The 25,713-nt window shown below is 42.3% G+C and overlaps 1 protein-coding gene across 1 annotated transcript in view; it reads left to right on the forward strand.

Annotated features, from left to right (window-relative positions):
- The window catches only part of Adamts18 (ADAM metallopeptidase with thrombospondin type 1 motif 18), a 161,630-nt gene that overhangs the window by 63,200 nt on the left and 72,717 nt on the right, over positions 1-25,713 (forward strand). The window contains exons 4-10 of the mRNA XM_008822946.2: positions 9,164-9,446; positions 12,577-12,770; positions 13,027-13,110; positions 14,483-14,642; positions 17,871-17,976; positions 20,183-20,320; positions 23,164-23,317. Of these exons, the coding sequence (XP_008821168.1) occupies positions 9,164-9,446; positions 12,577-12,770; positions 13,027-13,110; positions 14,483-14,642; positions 17,871-17,976; positions 20,183-20,320; positions 23,164-23,317 (1,119 nt within the window). The remainder of the gene's footprint in view (positions 1-9,163; positions 9,447-12,576; positions 12,771-13,026; positions 13,111-14,482; positions 14,643-17,870; positions 17,977-20,182; positions 20,321-23,163; positions 23,318-25,713) is intronic.

The raw sequence follows: 25,713 nt of genomic DNA on the forward strand, positions 1-25,713 counted from the left end.
CGGGGTTTTTCCCCATTAAAAGCCGTCTGCGGGTTTTTTTTTTTTTTTTCAGACTTTCACCCCTTCCTTTCCCTCTGCTGTCTCCACAGATTTCTCTGTTATATTGAGCACACCATCTTAATTAGGCCTCTCATATATTCTGATCTGGGATCTTTCCTTTAGGATGTTCTCCTTGGGCAGTGAGTCAGTTATGTATTGTTAACTGCTGTGTTTTGGATAAAATAATATATCTTTTTAAAAGAATGATATTGTTGGCTGAATTAAGAGCTTTTTTAAAAAAAATGTTATGGCTGGGATAAAAATTTAAAAAGTGACAAACAATTCAATGATTGATGACTTCAAATGTAAGTCTTTTTCAATATTTTTCCAGCCAGATTTCTGGGGGCCATTTGGTTGTATCTATCAGTTACAGTTTAATAAAAGAAAAGCAGGATGATACAGCCATGGAACTCTTTCTATCGTCATTTCAAAAGATTTGGTTAAGATTTGAATAATCATTCCCTTGGTAGTGCTGGTTCAGGTGTGGCACGTGTCATTAGTCCATTAAGGCTGGTTTTTGTTTTGTTTTTGTTTTCTTTACCAGGCCTTGGGATACAAGTTGCTGAAGGTGCTTATAAATTCCTAATTTTCATTAATCTTTAAGGCTCTTAACATTGAACTTTTAAAGTTAATTTTGTGCCCAATCATCACTAATTTTGTCAGGTATTTCTAGAATCTTCAAGTTGCTATTTCCTGTTACCACTAAAACTTTTTATATTTTTTGCCTTATTTTTATGTATAAGTGTTTGCCTGGGTTGTGCAATAACTGTGGAGGCTGGAAGAGGGCATCAGATCCCCTGAAACTAGAGTTATGGATGGTTGTTAGCTGCCATGTATGTGCTGGGAACCAAACCCAGGTCCTCTGCAAGAAGAGTCAGTGCTCTGAACTGCTGAGCCATCTCTCTGGCCCCTATTAAAGCTTTTTAAAGAATTAAATTTGATCTTTGGAGAAATTTTGCAGCTTTTTCCCTAAAGGTTTTTGACACAGACAGACAGACACACACACACAGACACACACACATACACACACATGTACGCACAGAGCTAGTTAGTTGGTTTTATTAAGGGTATGATTAAATGCTGTATGAAATTTGCTATTTTAATTATTTAGCAACTTCTAAATTCTTATAGCTGCTGTATTTCATTTATCTTTTAAATTTTTTCTTAAATGCAAAACTGATGTTCATTTTTCTAGCTAGTAATCAAGGTTCATTAAAGATTTAAATTTTTTCATTGGCTTATATTCACAACTATGTTCACTACACGGTAGGAGATGGTAAGTTATCTGAATTGGAAATCACGCTGTAGCTAGTATGCACTTAAGTTTTAAACTGAAGTTTAAGAAGATCCTTACAGGTTGGTCTTTCTGCAGAGAGTCCAGTAGGGGGCGCCACGTAGCTCTTTCTCCCTGCCTCCCCCGGTGGTGGGAGAAGAAAGCTGGTGTTTCTTTTTTGTTGTTGTTTGTTCTTTCTTTTTGCTTCTGTTCATTTTTTGTTTTGTTTTGTTTCTATCTTTGCTATTTTGGTACAGTTCTTCCCCTCTCCAGGAGCTTATGTCACTATCTCAGTGGCCCTGAGGCTTTTGTGTCCTCTATTCTAAAGGGAGCCCAGGGCTGCCATTATCCTCTCCTCTGATGGGCACTTGGGTCCTACACTCCCCAGCTTCATCACGGGACGTCACTGTCTCACTTCACCATGGCCTCCTCTGCACGAATCATAAAGAACTTCTGGACTCAATGGCCTTGTCTGTCTTAGAAATGCCCCCTGTAAGATCCCATTAGAAAGTTAACCTTCCCCAGTCCTCACAGCCTCTGTCATTATCTCTCACAGAGTCCTGGTCTTTATTTTCCATTCTGCTCACTAATGGATATGTGATTTTAATCTTTGATACTTACCAGCTTCATCTTAGCTTACTCTGTTCAGTTAGAAGCTAGAGACCAGGAGCCACGTGTTCACCAGTATTCAGCCAGAACATCCCAGGCATTTAGTAATTAAAATACTTCCCACTTCCCACAAATAGATGTCTCCATTCCGATACTGTAGGCTTAAATCAGCTATAAAATGTTTCTTTTGTTAGATTCCATTGCTTTTTGTAAGATACTAGAGAAAGAGTATTTTCTTTACTTAATTATCTAGTACTATTCCATTCTCATTTTGTTATGAAGAATTCTTTTAGATACTTGTCTGGAACACTAAACTGTGTGAATCCAGTGCCTGTCAGCTTTGGGAGCATGCGGGCTGGAGATGCAGCGCCACACCACTACCCACAGGAGCTTAAGGAGTTCTTTACAGAGATCTCCACTCAGATGAAGCAGGGACTCTTCTCCCTAGAGAGGCATTTCAGGACAACCCGATATAAAGCAGGGATGAAATTAATTAGGAGAATATTTTTACATAGATTTAAGCACTAGGGTTAGTACACAGTTGCTCAAGGAAAAAGGTGAGATCCACTCAGGTGTAGGCGTGGGCTTCCGGGGAGAGTCCCACTTAAGGGTCTTCGCAGTACCCACATAACCAATTTCAGTGGCTTTCCAGTTACATCTCCAAGGTTGCTAAGAAACTCCCCTCTCCCTTTTCTTCTCTTTTTGATAAAAGAGATTATAGTATGCCTTCGAAAGTGATAGGATTACCATCGGATAGGATAAAACCCTGGGTCTTAAAAGTTAACCCCCAGGGGTTGGGGGTTAAGACATGTTATTTGCTATAAATGGGATTTGTGACACTCCTAGAAAATTGCAGCTGGGAAGGGAGAAAGGCGACATGTGCTTGACCTTCAGGGCATCTCACTGCCATTTTGACATTCTCTATATAAAGAGAATATTCTCCTTCAAGGCACAGGTTGTCAATTGTCCTGGGATTCTTGACTCGAAGCTGGTGAGAGAGCCAACCGGTCTTGGACACTCTGTGTCCCCTTAATTTCTTTTCATCCTGGCTCAAAATAAGTATTTTTTAAATTGTTTTCTCAACATAGAAGTTTCCTGATGCCATTGAGCACCATACACTTTTCATGAAATACAGGAAAACAGAAAGCTTCCAAACCGGTTCGTCCAGTTCAGGCACTTAAGTGGCTTAAGTCTTTGATGCTAGTTGAACTACGTAAGGAAGTTAGGAAAGCTGGAGGGCTTTTGAGGCATTTCTTTTTCCTTCAGCTAATGCCTCTCTCTGGGGAGAACTGTAAATGGTGCCTTTTAACTGCATGTAGTTCCCAAGAAGGGCCTGCATAGCTTGGAGGAGACGGCTGTTGTGAGGAAATGGGGACCTGGATTCCGGTGGTGGTGACCGCTGAGCCTTCCTCCCAGGTAGTTGTGAGGGCTGAACAAGACATTGCACGGGATGCTCTTGGCCTTACCCTTGAAAAAAATTTCTGATCCTGATCTTCCTAAGCCTGGTACCCTTTCCCCTCTCAGAATGACCTGTGCTCTTATTTGTTGACTAAGAAACAAATATTTGTTGTCAGATAGCACAAGGCTTGTACCAGGGATACCTGTGCAGTCGACATTATCATAGAGCATGCAGGGTACTGTGTGTAGGAAGAGTTGAATTTTGTTTCCTTCATTGGAGACAAGGAGACAGCCGACTGTGGCTTGTGATCATTTGGAGTCCGGACAGAGTCGTTTCTGCTTTGTTCGGTTTTACATTTTTTATTGAGCTTTGCTGCATTTCATACAACAGTTCTTAATCAAGTTTAGACCCACTCCCCCATCCATGCCCCCGCCCCCACTCCCCACTGGGCCTCATGCATTCTGCCATACATGTCAAGTCCCATTTGGTCAAGCATTTTACCCAGATGTCCTTCGGGGCAAGCCCACCCACAGAAATCTATTCACCCCACCTAGAGATCTTAAGGAAGGTCTATTCTCCTCAACCAGCAGCACTCTCTAACAGTTCCCAGGCCAGGGCCACCTGCCTCCCATTTCTGTCCCTCCACTCTGCACCCTTATCTGATTGAGTTGACATGGGTCCTATGGTTGATGCCACCATTGCCACAAGTTCATACGAGAAGCTTCCAGTGGCCTGAAAGCCTCCGCTTCCTGTGTTCATGGGCCAATCCTGGCTCTTACAGTCTTTCTGCCCCCCACTTCCACAGTGGTTCGTGAGCCGTGGGTGGCTGAGGTTCAATACAGCGGTCCTAAACAAGGAGACACACACTGCAATCTCTTACTCTGTAAAGCTTAGCTAGTTGTGACCTTCCATGTGTATCACACGCTGCCGCATAAGGAAGCTTCACTGTTGAGAGCCAAGGGATGAACAAGTGTTCGCTCTAACCCTTTTCTATGTTCTGTGAGCCTTAGGTGTAGAGGTTCCACTGTAGATATGTTACCTAGGGGTGGGCATCTCTGAGACGTATATTCTGTGCGTGACCAGTTCTGGAACTCTGCAATAACCTCTGTCTATTGCAAAAAGAAGCTTTGATGAGTATTATACTATATACTTGTCTGTAAATATAAGGTTTCATATTTAAGATATGGTAAGAAATTTCATTTGTCTAGAGATATGACAGAGACAGGGTTTTCTCTAGGACCTATGACCTCTCCAGCCATGTGTATTTGGCTGTATTTACAGTGCCACCTGTGAATTCCCTCCCATTGGGAGGGCTTTAAGTCCAGTTAGATAGCTGTTGATTACCCCTCATATAACAGTGCCACTACTGCACCAACAGTGGTAGCATGCTGTGCCAGTTGTTATGGTTATTTGGCTTTAGGACTGGGTTGGACCATTGATTGATTTTATCTCTTAGCAGCTTACATAGTGTCCTCTAGAGCTATGAGAGCTAAACTTCAGGGAAAAGGCTTCCAGGTCAGTTCCTGCTCCATTGCTCCAAGTACTGTGTCGGAATTGTGACCTGTCTTCAGCAGTAGGGCCTTGCCTTTGAGTTCTGGGAGGTCAGGGGCTCTGGCAATAGCTTGTATTATTTTGGGAGTCTCTTGGACTACTCAGGACAGAGTAGTTTCTATAGGGTCACAGCATAGCTTCTCTGAAGAGAGAACATAGAAGCTGTGACATCAGTGACCAGCAGCAGAAGTCAAAGACATTACTAGAAAACTTCAGGTGAAGAAAAGAAGTACAAAAAGCCACTTAGTGTGGCCGGATTAATTGGGCCAAAGTGTGGAAGAAGTGCTCTGTTTGTATGGTGCAAGAGAGGGGTGGGGAACAAATGAAGCTAGCAGGATCTATGGGGAGTTAGAGACTAGGAAAAGAGATGACTACACGTGTGTGTGTGTGTATCTTTTAAAAATATTTTATTGAATTTTTGCAAATTTTATGCAATATATTGTGATTGATTTTTCTACCCCCTCCCCCATCTGTACATCCTACTATCCATCCATCCATCCATCCACCCATCCACCCATCCATCCATCCATCCACCCATCCATTTCCTTCCTACCATCCATTGATCCACCCCCATTCACTCCTCCACCTCTCCTTGCATCTATCCATCTGTCAATCTATTCACTGTCCACCCACCATTCTTCCATTTGTATATCCATCCATCATCCGTCCATCCGTCCATCCATCCATCCATCCACCCGTCCACCCGTCCATCCATCCGTCCACCCGTCCATCCATCCATCCATCCATCCACCCATCCACCCGTCCATCCATCCATCGAAGCCTATAGGGCCTATAGAGTCAAACTTGTGCCCCTTGTTGTGGTTCATCCCCTGCAGTCTTAAATGAGATTGACTCTCCCCACCCCAGCAGCCACCACTTTCCAGGACTTCCTCGGGCAGAGTTGGGGTTTCTTACCCATCTCCCCATGTCAATGCTGGGATTTTTGTCTGGCTTGAGCTTGCATGGGACTCGTGCACGCTGTCACCATTGCTGTGAGTTCATATGAGCAACTGTCCAGCTGTCTGGAAAACTGTTGCCCTGTGGTCATCCACCATCTCTGGCTCTTACAATCTTTCTACCCCCTCTTCCACAATGATCCCTCAGCCTTGAGACACAGGCATTTGATTTATCTTTGAGGAGGATTCTAACTGACATTGAGGAGACCATTCTGGAGATTAGGTAGGAAGGATCAGGATGGGAGATGGAAGTTTCTGCCTTGTTTTCTATGGCAGGGTCTGTCACTGGCCTGGAACTCTCCAAGTGGGTGAGGCTGTCTGGCCAGTGAGCCCCAGAGATAATCCTCCTGTCTGTGCCTCCCCAATGCTGGGATTACAAAACTGTGCCACTGTATCCAGCTTTAAAAAAAAAAAAATGTTTATTCTAGGGATTGAGCTCAGGAGCTCATGCCTGAAAGGCAAGCACTTTACTGCTTATATGTGTAAGACCCTGGATTCAATCCCCACCACCATAGAACACAAGAAAAATAACAATTAATAGATCAGTCGTGATTAGCACCAGTGTACAGGTAGAGTACCAATCCTAGCTTTACCACTTACCGTCTTAGCTAGCCTTGGTCCTTCCCTCTGTAAAATGGGAGTTAAATGGCAAGATGTAATGGTGCAGGTCAAAATGACAAGGTAGGGCTGGCAAGATGACTTAGTTAGTAAGGAGGTTTGCTGCCAAGACTGATGGCCTGAGCTAGGTTCCTGGGACCTGCATGGTAAAAGAAGAGAACTGACTGTCTTAAAACTGGAATCTCTCCATTCCTATTTTAAATGTTTAATCCTTTGAATCCTCTTCTCCCATAATCTCCATGAGATATGAATATTTTTGATAGTTATCATGTGCTTGTTTTGTAAACACCAATGCCTAGAGTAAGACCAGGACTTAGTGCCCAGTGTGTGCTTGGGCAAGAAGCTCTAGATAGATCAGTACTGTAGCCCTTAGCTTCCAAGTACACAGCAAACATTTGTGGGGCCAGAAAATCAGGACCAAATCACACATTCTGGGACTTCTAGGAATGCAAAGCTGAACCCTAACATGGGTCTAATAAATGAAAGCTACTCATCCACCCCACTGCATCCTGTAGCCTGGCAGAGGTGCTGATGTGATACTCCTGTGGTGAACTGCCCTGGTTCCAACATCCTCCCTGAGCATTCTGCAGTGTACTGTGCGTTCACATGCCCAGCCAGCCAGCCATGTGCTTTGCCTTTCTTTGTGCTCTTGTGTGCCCAGCCTGTTGCCTGAAAAGTGCTCAATGTCAATTTGCCAATTCAGTGACTCATTATCAAGCATTGAAATTTCTGTAGCCTGGAGTGTATCAGGACGTCTGCCTTCCTTGTTCTCTCTGACCTTGTAAGGTGATCAGGGCAGGTTGAAGTCTCCCCAGATTGCACATGTAAAAGATGAGGTCTAGGGCACAGGGTAACAACTTGTTTGGATAGTCCAGTAACTACCTGGATGGTTAGAAAAGAAAAAGGCCGACGTACCAGTGATATGGAAAGTGATGCTCCCTGGGAGAATGTGGCTGTGTCTGAAATACTCAGGTGATGCTAATGGCCAGCAAATTTAAAGGCCTGAATTGGTGTTTCTCAAACTCCAATGATTTTACTAATTCCTTAGTGGTCTTAGTAAGATTCAATAGGTATGGGGTGAGACCCAAGGATTTGCTTTACTTAGGTTCTAGAGAAAGGCTACAGCTGTTGGTCTATAGACCCCATTGTCCACAACAGGCCTGGGTACTGGGGAATTCTGATATCTAGAAGAGAGAGAGTATAGCCTGTGCTGAAAGTCAAGGGCATGCCATGGGTACAGTGTTTGGTATATCAGTATGTGCTGTGCCATGAACATGGAAGGTAAAGTTGTGACTTCCTGGTCTCACCAGTGTCCTTTCTTAATTTAGTAGAAAGATCTCTTCATGAGAAAGCAACTCATTAGATCCCTGGACCTCCCACTTAGAGATATTGTATACTCCTTCCTCAGCCATCCTTGTGAATCCGTTTTACTATTTTAGAGCTTATGAAACCAAGATGGAAGGCCTTGTTCTCACTACACAAGCTATGAACTACTCAAGGGTGGAGTGTCTCTAAGTTCATTACTCCATCTATGTTTTATCTGTGTCTGCTACCCAAAGCCAGACAAATCCTATAGCTCAGCCCTTCAGGAACACTTACCATGATTGTCAGCCAAGGGACTGGAGAGATGGCTCAATGGGAAAGAGCACTTGCTCTGCAAGCATGAGGACCTGAGTTCAAATCCTCAGCACCCACATAAGAAGATGAATATGGCCACATGTACCTATAATCTATTGGCTGTGAGGATGGAGGAGGAGGATCACTGGGGCTTGCTGGCTGCCAGCCTAGATCCAGGTCCAGTGAAAGACCCTGTCTCAATAAGACAGAGAGTGACAGAGCAGGACATCCAGAATTCTCCTATATCCTCCACATATGTGCACGGAAGCATGCCCCCCCCATACATATAACACACACAAGTAATTGCAAAAAAGATTGGCAGCCGGGAATGTAGTTCAGTGGCAGATGATACACTCATCATGTGTAAGACCCTGGTCTTATTTTTGTAGCACCACCACGAAATAACTAAAAACTATGATTAATAGATTAGTCATGATTAGCACTAGTTTAGGAGGTAGATTAACAGTCCTAGCTTTACTACTTACCATCTTAGCCTTGGTTCTCCTCTCTGTAAAATGGGACTCATAATGGCAAGATGTAATGGTGCCAATAAAAATGGCATGGTAGGGCTGGCAAGATGACTTAAAGAGTAAGGAGGCTTGTTGCTAAGCCTGATGGCCTGAGTTTTGTCCTCAGAACCCACATGGTAGGAGAGACTAACTCCCACAAATTGTCCTCTGATCTCTGCACATGTAGGTGTATACCCCCCCCCAGAAATAAATAAATAAATAATTGCAGTGTTTTGTGTGACATGGGGGCTGGAGAGGTGGCTCAGTAAAGAGCACTGGCTGCTCTTGCAGAGGACCTCAGTTTGATTTCCACATGTCGGCTAACAACCATTCATAACTCCAGTTCTAGGGGATCCAACACCCTTTGACCTCTGCTGGCATTGCACAACACAGGCACACTTACACACATGCAAGCAACACACTCATACACATAAAATAAAAGCAATACATAAAATATTTAAAAAGTGGGATGACAGATGTCAAGCATTTTACAGGCTCTCCCATGGGAAGTAATCCATACAGAGATGCTGAGAATCAACCCAGGAAAGGGCCTCATGGAATGGTGAATGTGTTTTGTGTTTGGCTTTTTTAGTCGGGTCTGATAAGGACACGAAACAACGAGTTCCTCATCTCACCGTTACCTCAGCTGCTGGCCCAGGAACACGACCACAGCTCCCCTGCAGGCCACCATCCTCATGTACTGTACAAAAGGACAGCAGAGAAGAGGGTCCAGCAGTACCAAGACTACCCTGGCTCCTACTGGACTTACCTTGGTCATTCCCCAAGTCACAATCCCCCCGCATCCCAGAGCCAAGAGACAGGATACCGCCATCGAAGGTGGCAAAAGCAACATTTTTGTGGACGACGCAAGAAATGTATGTAAGGAAACTTTCTCTTGTTCTGTTCTTAAGAGGGCCTGGATGGGCAGGCTTTGGGGCAGTTGGGTATGCTGACTTTGCAGGCTAAAGATGCTATGCTGAGCTTGTACTGTGATGCTGTCCTGAAGAAGATCTGGCCAAGCCGCTGTTGGCTGAGCAGCTCTTGTACGGTTAACTTTGAAAGATGCAGATAGGGGTTCATTTTTGCTCTTTAAGCATCTCCCAGTTTTTAATATTTTTTAGTTTGTTTTATGTGTATGACTGTGTTTTCTGCATGTATGGAAGTGCCCACATGTCATATAATGCCTATAGAGAACAGAAGAGGGCTTCAGATCCCCTGGAACTGGAGTTAGCCACCATGTGGGTGCTGGGATTCAAACCCTGGTCCTCTGCAAGAGCAGTCAGTGGTCTGAACCACTGAGCCTTCTCTCCAGTCCAGCAACTCCCAGTTCTAACTGCAGGTCCGAATCTTACCTTGGTTTCTGTGCTCTTAGGAAAAGCATCCAGCTTCCTATGGTGGAAGACAATCAGAGGGAAATGTAGGCTGGCTGTTCCCTTTAGACACACAAAGAGGAGACTTCTTGGGAGAATACGGGCTTATGGGAGAGCTAGCAGTGAACGGGGAACTCGGGCAGAACTTGTGAGTCAGTGGGAGGGACATGCCTGTAATACCAGTGCTCTGGGGGCTGAGGCAGGAAGATTGTGAGTGCAAAGCCGACTTAAGCTGCATAATGAGCCCCTGTCTCAAAAAAAAAATGTTCTGTCCCATTCAGTCACCCCCCCACCCAGTTCTGGGGATCAAACCTAGGGCTTACATGCTAGGTAAGCACTGTGCCAACTGAGCTGTATTTCAGACCCTTTTTCATTTTTCTAGACCAGCAATGTCCAATAATATAAAACAAGTTCCAATTGTAATTTTGAATTTTCTAACAGTTATGTTTTTAAAAAGTTTAAGCCAGATGTAGTTATGTACACCTATAATCTCAGCACTCAGATGGCGAAGCAAGATCAGTTCAAGGTCATCCTTTGCTTTATAGTGAGTTCAAGACTAGTCTGAGCTACGTGAGACCCTGTCTTTAAAAAGAAACAGAAATAGTGGCTGGTGAGGTTTCTCAGGGGTGAAGACTTCCTGCACAAGCATGAGGACCTGAGTTTGGATCCCCAGCACCCATGTAAATGCTGGGTGGCTCACCCATAGTCCTCCTGCATTGGGATGGTCAGGACAGGAAATCCTCCATGCTAGCTTGCCAGCCAGACCAGCAGAACTGATCAGCTCTGGGTTCAGTTGAGAGACTCTGCCTCAGTATATAACATGGAGAGGGACTGAGGAAGACACCTGATGCCAGCTCTGCCCCCACATGCATGTGCACATGTGCAACGACACACAAACATGCACACAAACCTACCACATACACATGTAAAACCCTCTAAATAATAAAATTTAAGAGCAAACTGCCTTTATTAACATTTTATCTAACCTACTATTTACAAAATATCATCTTAACATGTAATTGATGTAACAAACTGCTCCTAGGGGATTATAGGTTCTCTTTCTGTATTCCAGAAATCTAGTGTTTATTTTAGTCTTAGGGCTCAGTGCAAATTCAGAGAATAGATTTTCATCAGAAATACTTTGTATATACATTTCATAAGATTTAAAGTTAAAAAGGCAGATTTATATACTCCCATTGTTTCTAAGATGTTTACATGTTTTTCGGTGACTTACTATTAATTCCTGTATTCACCAGCTACATTCCACTGACTCAGTTGCCACAAAAGGGAACTGGGTACCACACTGCTCAGCACAAACAGAGAGGAAGACTCCTCACAGGCAGAAGGGGAACTAACACCTTTAGATATTAAAGACAATGTTTCTAAACCCTTTTCATTGGCTTTTGGTATTTCTGAGGCAATTTATCCCACGAAGAGATCCCTTGAGCACCTACCTATAATGGTGCTATAGCTATGATAGTTGTAGTAGTATTGATATGTTTGATGTGACACATCAAATCTAATCATTATGGCAAGCTTATGCGTAGATGCCACGTCCTAAAGAAAAGGCTACTCTGACCAAGGGTCAAGAGGTTTTAAGCCATGAGCCAGGGGTTTTAAATTGAATGCTAAATGACCTAGTGTAAACATTTCTGCCTGTGGAGATCTGATTTTACCACTATGGTTATACCAGTTGTTGCAATATTAAAATATTCCTATATTAGTCAAGAGTAGTAGTACACACCTTTAATCCCAGCTCTCAGAAGGCAGAGGCAGGTGGGTCTTTGTGAGATTGAGGCCAGCCTGGTCTCTATAGGGAGTTCCAGGCAAGTTGGGGTTATGGAGAAACTCTGTCTCAACAATCAAAACAAAAGAAATAAAATATTCCTATCTAGTTCAGTACAGGGCTATTGTCCTGTGCATTCTAGATTCCCCTTTCTTTCCAGGTCACCCATGGACTTATCACCCCCCATTAACTAAAGGTGCCATGCCTGTCTTGACCGATCTCTACTCAAACATGGTGGCCACTATCAATGACATTAAGTTGTGAAACTATATTTTTTAACGTTTAACATACTGTTTTAATAACGCCCTGACTTATTTCCCTAATGACTAGTCAGTGTCAATCAGAAAGTCTTTCTTGACTAGTCAATTTTGCTATATTTAATTTTGTTGCTGATGAGACATGTATAAGACATGAGCAGTGACTCATAGGAGTTTATATTTGTTTAGAAAATATAAAGTGTTACCATGGGGTCAGCCTGAAGGGCAATATCTATTTTTATAGTAGAGTAATAAAATTAAGAGTTTTCTCATTCATTCGTTGATTTTTGTTGACCTGTCTTGTTTGCCAATTAGAATTTTAGCTTGCTTGCTTTAACTCCCCAGAACATTTTAGTGTTACTGAATACACCTATATGTTCACCTCTCCATCAGCCTACACATTCAAGCACCTAAATGTCTCTTGAATGAATCTCAGGTGCAAAGCATTGGGGCCAGTGATGATGGTGGCTCCTGCCAGTGGCACTGTAAAGAGTATCATGGTTTTTCCCCTCCCCGTGTTCCAATATCTCAGCCTGTGTTACCCAGATTTCCCCTGCTGATCTCTATTCCAAATGCTCTCTGTCCACCGTAGATGCCCCCAAACCTCCCCCTGAGGACACCTATTTACGGTTTGATGAATACGGAGGTGTAGGACGGCCCAGAAGATCAGCGGGAAAGTCACCAAAGGGTCTCAACGTGGAAACCCTCGTGGTGGCAGACACCAAGATGGTGGACAAGCACGGCAAGGGCAACATCACCACATACATCCTCACAGTCATGAACATGGTAAGGAGAGGTCGTCAGGAGCCCTTCTGTCTCCCCATAGGCGCCTCAAGCCATAAAATTCTCTCCTATGGGTAGAATGGCACACATGCAGCTTCAGGGTTTCATTGAAAAAAATAATTGAGTTTTGAGAAAATACCTCCATAGGTACAAGTTTTGGGTAAAACTGAGGCTTATACCCTTGTTGACATGTCCTAGTGATCCTTCCCATTCAAGACTGCAACTGGAAAAGATGATTGGATTTCACTTGTTCCAACAGGTTTCCAGTTTGTTTAAAGATGGGGCCATTGGAAGTGACATCAACATAGTGGTGGTGAGCCTCATTCTTTTGGAAGAAGAACCTGTAAGTAGAAAATGTGGTTCATTTCTTCATTCCTTCTGCCATTCAGAATACATTTATTAGATGCCAGTCTATGCTAATGCAGGCACTAGTCAACTGAGTCTCAAATTTGAAAGCATGCTGACCATCTCCTCAAAGAAAGTGCAGTCTAAAAAGTGTGTGTATTCCAATCATTAAACTAAGGTATCACAAAGCTGTTATTTGTAAATATCAAACACATATATAACGTAGTTAAAATATGTAACAACTATATATAAATAGTATGTAGGCCTTGCCATGAAGGGGGATTTGGTCATAGACTTTTAGGGCTACTTAGATTTTATAGGTTGGCTTTACTAAGTAATAACTAAGGTGTATACAGGAAGAATGTATTGAAAGGAAGTCATCGGAAAATCCTTGTCGTTGATCTATGGTCGCCTCAGTACCATGCAAGTGAGCTGCAAGACGGGAATCGGGCAAATTACAAAACAGAACGTATACTAATGAGTTAAATTGCATGGTGCTCTCTGCTTTGTGGTGTTTTGATCTTTAAGCTGTATTTTTCTGAAGTAGGGATCTCATCAATTGAGCAGACTATTTTTCAAAGCCCCCGAGGCTTTTCCTCTTCAACTCTAACCCCAATAAAGAATGTGAAAAGCAGAGAGGCAGAGACAAGAAAAAAAAAAGATCTAATTGCCCAGGTGTGTAGAGCTACAGAGGTTAATGCCTTGTCAAATTATTCCTGGAATTTAAAAACGATAGGGTATGTGTTCTTTGGGAGACACTTTTGTATTTAGTCTACCACTTGCACATTGCCCAAGGATACCAAAGCCAGCAGCATCCTAATTCACTGAAAAGCGATTGTCTAAAACAGTCGACTTGACCCAACTCAATAGTCTAAGCAAACATTCTGATAAATGATTGTTTTAAGGGTAGTTTCTGTCTTACACTTTAGAGTCTTGTTATTCATTCAGTAAACTTACATGGTATTGATTGTTGATTGTAACTTCTCAAATATCAAACACTTTGCTGGAAAAGTCACACAGAAGGTGTTAAGGTTGCTATTTTTCTTATGCTTTGTTGAAGAAATGATTGACTTTCATCAGAATTAACTTGTTACAAACAAAGACGTTCCTTATAATAGAAATATAGTTGGTTGTAAAGCACATACTTAAATTCTGAATTTATTTTTAAAATTGTATCAATCTAAGCTAGATTTTTTTTTTTTACTAATGAGTTTCGTTTATTTTTTCCTCCTATTTTGGCTTAAGTATTTTCCTCTATTGACCTTTCCCACTAGAAAGGTGATATGTCTGTGCTTGCCTGAGATTCAACATCAGCACTCTCAGCTCTGTGGTAAAATCCTTGCATTCTAATGTCTGTGCTTTTCCCATAGAGAGGATTGCTGATCAATCACCACGCAGACCAGTCTCTAAACAGCTTCTGTCAGTGGCAGTCTGCCCTTGTTGGGAAGAACGGGAAGAGACACGACCATGCTATTCTTCTCACGGGATTTGACATTTGTTCTTGGAAGAATGAACCATGTGACACACTAGGTATGGTGTGCCCAGAACTTTGACATACGCATGCTAGCTGGAAGCACAGGATGAAAAGTTTCTATTGGCTGTGTGGCCCTTTCCCTTCATATCAGAGTCCTAATGCACATGTCAGTTGCAGATTAGGCCACATTCTGAGAACTGTGTTGTTAGATGATGGTGTTGCTGTGTGACGGTCATAGAATATACTCACACAAACCAAGATGGCTATGATGTCACTAGACACTGTGCTCCCATGACACCAGAGTCCTGTCATACATGTGCCCACTGTGGCCCAAGGCCATTATGCAGCACATAACTATATTTAAACTCTGAAATACCTTCATTGTTCCCTGGCAAAGGGTGTTCTCTCTAACTGGACTTGATCTGGGGTGAGGAGTCTGTACATGAACAAACTTGTATTTTTCTTTACTGCCCCAGTTGATGATCACTGATGGTTGCAGGTCATTGCATAAGCACCATGGTTGTAAGCTTGAGAAGCTGAAGGGAAACTGACTTGCTTCATGATACTGGCTGTGTCACGGTGCCTTCGTCAGCAAGCTGCTTGGCTTTGAAGGACTCAGCTCTCCCATTTGTGAACAAGGCACCTAGAATCACTACTGTATCTTTTTCATCTGTCCTGTATTGTCAGATACATTAAGTTGTGGGTAGTAGATGTGTAACCCTTGGTTTTTGATGAATTAGATTGGTCAGGTTAGGGTCAGCAAACTTCCTCTATAGAGAGTCCCAGAATAAGTATGTTATGCTCGGCAGACCATAGTTCTCTGTGGCAGTCATTCCTGTTAGCTGTATTAGGGCAAAAGCAGTTGTAGATCGTGCATAAACCCATGGGTGAGGCTGTGCCTCATAAGGTTACATTGGCAGAAGTAGAAATTGGGAGTCAGTTTACCTATACCACCACCAGTGAGCCAGACTGATATAAAATTTGTAAGCACTGATAAGTTTAAATGATTGATACCTTCCCCCAACACTTCTATCTTCAAAAGTATTGCTAATTCCTTATGATATATTAGATCTAGAGATTAACCTTTATAAAACCTCCATGTTCTGTTTTTCAAATTCTCCATTGTCTCCATTCTCTATAAAATCTGCTTGAAAAATTGCCACTTAATCCTTGTCTTGAGAAAGGCTACAGCTTTAGGAGTTGTTCCATAGGAGGATTTTTAAGGCTGTCACACTCATGAACTTATAGCAGCTGTGGTTGCCTGAACAAGACCTGCAGAATATCAAGGCAGCCACAATTCCAGCATGGATGGGGCAGGAGCTCTCCAAGCCCCACTCTTTACTGAGGAGCTATTAGTAATTGATAGCTGCTGAGGGAGGGAGGATGGTTCTTTGGGGAGGAGTGCTCCCAGTGGTAGGCTTCCTGTGTGGTGGATGGTTCCACACTATGCACATACTGGCAACAATAATTGAACTTAGTGGGTTATCCAAAAAAAAAAAAAAAGACACAAAGTTTGGAAGGGGACATGTTGGGGACATGCAGCAGGAATTAGAGGAGGGAAATTGGTGGGTATGATCATACTTAACTGCATAAAATTCTCAAAAATAAAGAAAAATTATAATTTAAAAAATGCACTCATATCCCTAGCTTGGAGGATGCAAAGTAACAGTTAATAATCCAATATATTGTTAATATTTTTAAAAGATTTTCAGAGGAGACTAGAGGTCAAAGTATAAGGAAAACTAGGGGAAAGCAAGCAGATACCAGCAGCTGTCTCACGGGGCACTGTCCTGCCAGGAATCCCACCAGCTGACCCATGGGTCACTATCTTCAATAACATAACCTGTGGGCTTAAAGAAATGGACTCTGGCTCTGCATATGCCTCATAAATTCCTGGATCTAGGACTCCAGCAAATTGCTTTACCTTCCTGAGCCTGTTTCCTAATCTATAACTACACACAGAGGCATATAATTCATGTATAGTACAATGTGCAGTGTTTGACCACTGTTTCTTTGGTGATGGTGGTTTTGACAGTGATGAAGCCACCCACAGAATGAATGCCTGCCGGCGTGTTAAAATTTCCCGGATGATCAGATGGCTTGGCAGTGAAGTGGATGCAGCCAACTGATGTGTATGGAAAGAGTGTATGTAATCCTGCCTTGTTTAATGATTGTTAGCTCTCAAAGCTGGGAAGAAAGACATTCACATACTGTAGTGTCAATCAAGATAGACTCAAAATAAGATGTGTTATAACTGTTCTTACAGGGAGGTAACTTTGGGGAGTGAGAACACCTGTTACATTGTAGTGAATGAGAAAAAAATGAACGTAATCTTCATATATTGCCTGAATATTTTTATGTTTTCTGATTTGGAAAAAGATGACGTATTTTTTACAATATATATTTTTATTGAATTTTTGTGTTTTTCATACAGTATATCTTAATCATATTTAGACCCTCCCTCCCCATCTGCACCCCCTATAGCCACACTTTCCTGATAGCTCCCCCCACCAGATTTTATGAATTCCGTAATATATGCTAAGGCCTATCCAGTCAAGTTTGTGTACCTAGATGCCCCTCAATGCGAGTTCATCCACTGGAGCCTGGTTAGCCTATCTACCATCACTCCCTTAAAGAATACCAACTCTCCCCAACCCAGCAGTGATCAGCTGCCAATAGTTCCTCAGCTAAGGGGCTTTCTCTTGCAAGTAGGTCCTGCACATTTTGACCAACCATAATACCACTGTTCAGTTAACATTATACAACAGTGTAGCTGTCATGTTATCAATTGCTCTGACTCTAATAATAAGCTTATATAAGGCATATAAATTGTCTGTGACATGCTTTTCTGTATGTAAAATGAGATTACAGTATACCTGCTGACCCATCAAGTTGTTAAGCACAGCAATCAATGACAGAATCTAAAAACAGCCAAAAGGGGTGAAATACGCATTTATTACTGCACAAGAGAGAGAACTAAATACCTTCAGTGTTTTCCTACCAAAAAAAAAATGTGTTAATCCATTCTACTAAAGCCACATGAAGCATTTTGAAGACATAAGAAATGATCTATTTCCGGACATGGTGGCACATGCCTTTGATCCCAGCACTCAGGAGCCAGAGGCAGGCAGATCTCTGTGAGTTCAAGGCCAGCCTGGTCTACGTAGTGAGTTCCAGGACAGCTGGGGCTACAGGGAGACCCTGTCTCAAAAAGCCCAATAAAAAATGATCATGTATATCCACACCCCATTTTGTGTTAATATTTGAAATTGGTCTTTCAATAGGGTTTGCACCTATCAGTGGAATGTGCAGCAAGTACCGAAGCTGCACCATCAACGAAGACACGGGGCTTGGTCTTGCTTTCACCATTGCTCATGAGTCGGGGCACAAGTGAGTGGCTTCTTGATTCACCAAGTTCTGTGGAAACTGGCCAAGGGAGTCCTTGGCCTTCCTCTAATGATTGTTCATCTCTGGGATGCATGGGATTCATCCTGTATAAAGCTTAAAGCTTCAAACTGCTAACTTTAGGAAGAGCTTGGGGGCCGGGGAGGTGGCTCAGAGTGCTTGCCACACAAGAGGGAGGACATGAGTTTGATCCCCAGAACCCACGTTTTTTTAAAAAGCTGTATGACAGGGCTGGATGGAGAGCTCAGTAGTCAGGAATGCTTGCTGTTCTTGCAGAGGACCTGGGTTCAGTTCCCAGCACCCATATGGTGGCTCACAACCACCTATAACTAGTTTCAGGGCATCCGACACCCTCTTTTTGGCCCCTGCATGCACCTGATGAACAAAATAAATAAATAAATAAATAAATAAATAATCTGTTAAAAGGAAAAGAAAACAGAAGGCCAAATGTGGTGCACACTTGTAATCCCAAGGCGGGGGAGGCAGAGACGGGCATCTCCCTGGGCCTCACTGGCCAGCCAGCTTAGTCTGCTTGGCAAGCCTGCAGACTAGTGAGAGACTCTGCTGCAAAAAATAAAAAAATAAAAGGCTGAATGGTACCTGAAGAATGACACCCAGGGAGGAACAATGTCCAGGGTTACCTCTACATACAAGCATCTGTGTATGTGCACATGTACCCACACATGCAAATATGCATCTCACACACACACACACACACACACACACACAGAATTCATTAAGGATTAGTTATTTCCAGTGACTTTCTTTTCAAGTTATAGCATTGTTTTGTGTGTACAAATGGATTGCATATTACTTCACTGATTTTCTGGTCTTTGGGATATTTATTTTCTTTTATGTTTTGCTTAGTTGAAAATCCTTTAAGTTCATTCTAATTTTTTCTCATTTCAATGATGTCTTAGGAGACACAAGAAGTCATTTAGGAACAATGCGTGATTTCTAGGTAAAAGGCTACTTAAAATTCTTTAAATTCTTCAACTGCTAAAACCTTCTCTAGAGAAATGGGACAAACCATTCTCCAGCCTGTCCTGGCATATACCTATGCTCTCAGCATTTAGAAAATAGAGACACATTGTCTCAAAAGGCAAAAAGCATACGTGTATCATATGATATATTTAAAATGTATCTTTTAATTGTTTTTACAAAGGAATTACTTTAATACCATAGAAAGCGTAGTGTTAGGACATAGTTTTCAAAGCTCTGTAAAAGTGGGTTGAGTTTGGGGTTCCATCTTTTTCCTTCATAGGTCTTCAGTTGATGGTTTCCATTATTTGAATTAGGAAATTCAGTTATAATCTGAATGGCTTCAGCTGTTAAGTTGGCCATCACTGAAAAGGTTTGTATCATATTAGCCTTATGAATAGATAGTCATAGAGAGTTTATAATTATGTTCTCCTTGTACCTACCTCCTCCCCACTCTCAACTTCCATCCCATAGTTCCAGGGTTGGTGACAGGAAATGGAATTTGCCATTCTGAATAACAAAATTCCGCAATCTAAGTTTTGACTTATGAAATTTTTTTCTCATTATTTTATTATTTATTTATTTGCACATGCACTTGTGCCACAGTACACATGTGGAGGCCAGTGTACCATTTGAGGGAGTAGGCTCTTTCTTTCATGTGGGTTCCGGGGGACCCAACTCAGGTAGTCACATTTGGCAGCAGATATCTTTGCCCACTAAGCCATCTCACCAGCCCCAGCTAAAAAAATCTAGCCCTTAAAATGTATAGGAAGTACACCATTCTTTGATTTTTTAAAATATTTTATTTATTATTTTATGTGTATGAGTGTATTGCCTGCATGTATGTGAGTGCATCCGTGTTGTGCAATGCAAGGGCTTTGGATTCCCCTGGAACTGGAGTTAAGGACAGTTCATAGCCACCATGTGGATGCTGGGAATCGAACCCGGGTCCTCTGCAAGAGCAGTCAGTGCTCTTAACCGCTGAGCCATCTCTCCAGCCCCCATTCTTTGATATTTTTTTAGGGCCAAGAAGTAATGAAGTCCTTAGAGTTCTTTATATTTTTTCTGCAGGAATTTATAGTAGCTTCTAGTAACCCACCTGTCTTCCTTTTTCAAATAATTTCTGCAAGTCTGGCTTGCACCTGAGTCTTAGTGCCTGATCTGGCTTTCTCTGGAGGTGACTTGAGGGTGCTTTTCCCTTCTGTTTCAGCTTCGGCATGGTGCACGATGGTGAAGGCAACCCATGTAGGAAGGCAGAAGGCAACATCATGTCACCCACACTGACCGGAAACAATGGGGTGTTTTCATGGTCTTCTTGCAGCAGACAGTATCTCAGGAAATTCCTTAGGTAAGACAGGTGAAACTCAGGGGTATGCCCAGCTCTGGAGTGGTGTTCCATAGATGTGAAAACAAATATTCAAGCCAGACCTGGCGAGACAGGCCTGATACTGTGGCTACTCGGGAGGTTAAGGCAGGAGGGTCAAAAGTGCAAGGCCTAATTGGCCTACAGAATAAGTTCAGGGCCAGCCTGGGCAACCAAGACCCTATGTAAAAGTAAAAAGGAAAAAACCGAGCTGTAGACGTAGCTCATTGGTAGAGTGCTTGCCTAGCATGTACAGGTTTAATCTCCAGTATCATAAAATGAACCAAACAACTGCTACTCAGTGGAAGTGTTTTTAGATCCCTCAATGAACAGGAAGACTAAAAGTTCCTATGATGATGATACTGATAACTATAAGGTTATTGACTTGAAAAAATATCTATTGCCATCCTAATGTGCTACATGCCTTCCACGTATTGCCTTATCAGACTCCCAACATGGCTTAGCAGGTGAAAGGGCTTGATGCCAAGCCTCACAACCTGAGTTCCATCTTGGGGACCAAACTCCTGCAAGTTGTCCTGTGACTTCCACATACCCACTGTGTCATGTGTGCGCATGCACATGCACACATAAATAAAAATTTAAATTAAGACTATATTACCTTATCCACACAGGAATCCTTTTCGACCTCTAGAGTTGAGGAAATTGGGTTTTAAAGAGATCAGTTGTGTTGGTTAAACTATGACAGCTGGGGATTTGCAGACAGACGAGGCACAGAGATACATTTTGACTCTAAGATCTAGTTATAACCCATTTCTTTGACTTCCAAGACTGCTAGATATGTAACCTTTTTACTTGACTAATTATTTTCATCTGATCAACAAACTGGCCAGGCTTAAAGACAATCCAGTGGTGTGTGGTGTTAATGAATAGAACATTTTCTTGATTGGATAAATTTTTGAGATGGCATGGGTTAGCTCTATGTCCAAAAGACATCTAAACATAGAGTGATGTAAAGTCATTTTAATAATCAAGAACTTCTAGACTGTTTTAGTAAATGTAAGAGTTAGAAAAATAATACTGTTCAATTAAATTTTTAAATGAACCGAAAGCTTAATTACATGTATGTAGCTATATGTTTTTAATCCATGTTCACTCACATGGACACTTAGATTCTAAATTCTCTCCCTTTGACCAGATACTAGTAAAATTTCATTGAAAATTGATTTTCTTCATATTTTCATACCTAAACCACTGTGTATGATTTGGAAATGTTCACAGAATTGTCCAGATACATAGACAAGGCAGACTAAATGTAAGAATGTTCCCATAATTTATGCTCAAAGCATAGTTAAAAAAAATACACCAATGGACTTTTGCCAATTTGATGTGCCACACAATTTTCTTAATAATCTTAGATTCACAGTTTAGAGACTAGCATCTTTTCTACCTCATGTGAGGATGGAATCAATAAATATTATAAGTCAAGGTCAGCTCAGTGTGGATTAGAGCTCCTCCATGGACATGCTACGGGTCAGAGCTTTGAGGCAATGATGACCACAGCCACAGTGACTTTGTCCTGTTCTGCTGTGTTACACGTTACCTTTAAAATTTTTTTTGAATTTATTTTTATTTTATGAGTGTATTTTTATTGTATGAGTGTTTTGCCTGCATATATGTAAGTGCCCCATGTCATGCAGTGCCCACAGAGGCCAGAAGAGGCTGTTGGATCCCCTGGAAGGGGAGTTTTTGATGGTTGTTAACCACCATATGGGTGCTGGGAACTGAACCCAGGTCCTCTGCAAGAGCAGCCCAGCCAGTGCTCTTAACCACTGAGCCATCTCTTCAGCCCCATGTCACCTTTTTTTGTTTGAGCTATATAATAGCCCTTATGGGAATTGTCATCGTCGGTGAGACATCTGAGAGTTACATAAAGTCATTGTGAATGCATGGTGGCTAGTCCCACCCCACCCCCATATGTCTCATTCCCAAACTGCATTTAACCCCCCATACTAATTAACCGCTCGGTAATGGCACAGTTTGATTGTATAGCTAAGTAGGAATAAAGGGCTTTTAAAATATATCCATGCCAAACTCTCAACGTGTCCCAATCAGACACCCTCAGAGCAGTGTTCCTCCCAAATGCCCCAGGGAGCATCTTTCCTCCCAATTCTTTGGTTTGGTTGGTTGGTTGTTTTTATTTTTACACAGGGACTCATGTAGTACCTATAGGCTGACCTTGGACTTGCTGTATGGTGAGCGATGATCTTGAACTCCTAATCGTCCTGCTTCTCCCTCCTAAGTGCTAGGACTCAAGGCTTACAATACCACACCCAGAACCTCCTGGTTTTTTTAAAAATATAACCTTACTTATTTTTGTTTGTAAAGCTTATTGTGATAAAGTGCGTCTTTGATCTCTTCTTAGTCATTTGTAAATAGTACAGCATTATGTAAAAACCCACGAAGACAGGTACTCTGATATATTTTTTTTTACCTTTAGTTCTTAGCATAATGCTTGCCCTACACTAGGGACTCAGTAAAAATATGCTGAATGTTGCTGAACGTCGTAGAATGAGACCATGGAAGGGAGAGGGAGATGTTACTTATGTTTACCTTTCCCATATCGTACCCAATCCCAAGGCATGTCAGTTGCATAGCCAGTATCCCATAAAACCTTTATGACTGTGTGCATTACATCCTTTTAGACAGGACTCACTCTTTGCAATAAATGTACATTTTAACTCTAAACATATGCCTATTCCTGTAATCACGTTCTGTGTTTCTTTGCAAGACTGCACTCAAAGGGGTGTGGTTTTAAATGGAAAGGTCACAGATGAACACACTATTAATAAGGATGTGTTTCAATGTAGTACACCACAGGCTGGCTGTCTGGTGGATGAGCCCAAGCAAACAGGACAGTATAAATATCCAGACAAACTACCAGGACAGATTTATGATGCCGACACACAGTGTAAGTGGCAATTTGGAGCAAAAGCCAAGCTGTGCAGCCTTGGGTTTATGAAGGTATGTTTGCATGTGACTTCTAACTTGCATTAAGGATCTGCCATGTGCCTGTGTACCTACCAAAAGGATAAACATTTGGTTTGCTGAGGCCAAAGGTTAGCATCTGGGTTATCTCTAAAATGTCATTTGTTTGGCATGATAATTAGGTGGTAATTTTACTGTCAACTAGTTATCCAGGCTTATTCCCCATAGACCATGCATGCCTAGTTTAAATCCCACTTGCCTGCATCCTTGGAAGAAAATTCCCCTTCCTTATATGTAGGCCTTATCCCTGGTAGTAAATCTGGGAAGGATAACTTTTACCTATTGCTAATCGTTTTTGTTCTTGTTATATATAGATTCCCTTTTAGTGTGAGGCGCTTACAGTCATTAAGACCCTAATATGCATCATCTACCTTCCAGAGCATACTCTGAAGACTATTACTGGGGCCTGCTCTTGTTGATATCTGAACAGTCAAGATGTATCTTGAATATTCTTACTATGATTTTTGTCTAGAAGCTTTCATTCACAATTGTGGAAAAAACAAATGGGCAAAGAGAAAATTCCAGGGTGTAGAAATGGAAGAACATTGTTCCACTTGGTTGAGAAATGCATCCTTGACAGCATTATAGGTGCATCAGTGAAATGTGGAATCATTGTTAGGTTAGTTTGTTCCCAGCATCCAGAAACAAGTACTGAAGTCTGAATTTTTGGATGTATGGGAAGTTGGGAGGTCTGTAGATTCTCCTGCCCCACTCTAGTTCCATTCCTTTCTTCCCTCCTCTTTTCTTCCTCTTCCTCTCCCTTGCCCCTTCTCCTCCTCCCCTCCTCTCCCTCCTCTCTCTCCTCCCTCTCCTCCTGCTCTTTCTGCCTCTCCCCCTCCTCCCCCTTCCCTTCCTCCTCCTCCTCCTCCCCGTCTTCTTCCATCTTCTCCCCTTCCTCCTCCTCTCCTTCCTTCCCTTCTTCCTGCTGCCCCTCCTGCTCCCCTCCTCCTCCTCTTCCTCTTCCCTCCTCCTCCCCTTCCTTCCCCTCTTTCTGCTGCCCCTCCTGCTCCCCCTCCTCCTCCTCTTCCTCCTCCTCTCTCCCACCCTATTGCTTCTTTTCTACCACTCACCCGCAGTATCTTTACTGTCAGCAGCAGCAACAGCAATAATAATATGTATCAGCAATATTATTGCCATCCTGACCCCCCAACAGCACCCCCACCTACCACCATCACTGCCATTTCTAGCACTTTCTGCTAGAGCCTCTGTTCTCTATAAGGCATTCCACTGAAAGATTGATTTTACTTGACCTCCATCTTCAAAAGCACTTTGAAGTAACAATTATTTCCCCTTTTTACCCAGAGCCTAGAGAAGGCTTTCAGCTCGCCTACAGCCATGGAACTTGTAAATGGTCAAATCTAAACAAAGCAAATCACCCACATGGAAGTTATGCCTTCTCCTCTCCATTGGTGAATACCAGTTTTCCCTAAAGTAATGCTTAGTCCAACAGTTGCCTCCATGAGTTGGGTGGTGTCTTTATACTTAATGCTTTTCTGTAAATCAACACATTTACAAATATGTCTATTCCTAAGAAACAATATTTATCAAATCCTAGGATTGATAGAAGGTTATATGTGTTAATGAACTTTAAAAGTGTTACCATTAAAAATCTAATCCATATCCACATACTTGGGGCATTCCTTCACAACACGCAGACTTTTCACTGGCTATATCAAAGAAATGAACAAATTTACACCTGTTCCCATTTCCCTGTTAAATTGAGACATTTGGTAGAAGTAATCTTTCACTGGGTGGAAGAAGGTTGTTTCCCGAGTCTTTTATTCCCTTGATTCTAGGAGCTACTAGTTTTCCCAAACACCAATCAAATACATGTGCACTGAGAATGATGCCGGATACAGCAGTGGCTGTGGGTGTCTCTTCTGTGTCAAAGCAGTGAGCAGGACTTAAGCATCTCTCTTTAGTTAAGTTCCAGTGCTGCACCGTATTTAAGACAGCATCTTAGTCTTGGTCTTCCCTGAGAAGCAGAGCAAAGGGATATGGAAATTCTAAGAGAGAAGTACTAAAATGGTGAGCGGCTCAGAGGTGTCTGGATGTCTGGGAGGTGAGGTAGAGAGACTCCCTTAGCAGAGAGACTATTTAAGATGTCGATGGTAACACGGGGAAGAAGGATCCTGAGTATGGAAACTATAGTTGTCAGTATTTCCCTAATCTTACAACCTGAGCCTGGCCACATTTCTGAGGGGGATGAGTAGCAACCTGCCAGGCTCTAACAACGAGAAATTTCCTAAACAGTAAAAGCCCATTTTTGCATTTATCTTCAGGACATTCACTGGGTTGTCATTACCTTCTCTTCTACCTTTTGTTTTCCTTCAGTCCACTTGGACTTGTCCCTCCATCCCTCCTTCCAAGGA

This window comes from Nannospalax galili, unplaced genomic scaffold, assembly GCF_000622305.1.
Source record: "Nannospalax galili isolate Female #2095 unplaced genomic scaffold, S.galili_v1.0 scaffold568, whole genome shotgun sequence".
NCBI classification, from domain to species: Eukaryota; Metazoa; Chordata; class Mammalia; order Rodentia; family Spalacidae; genus Nannospalax; species Nannospalax galili.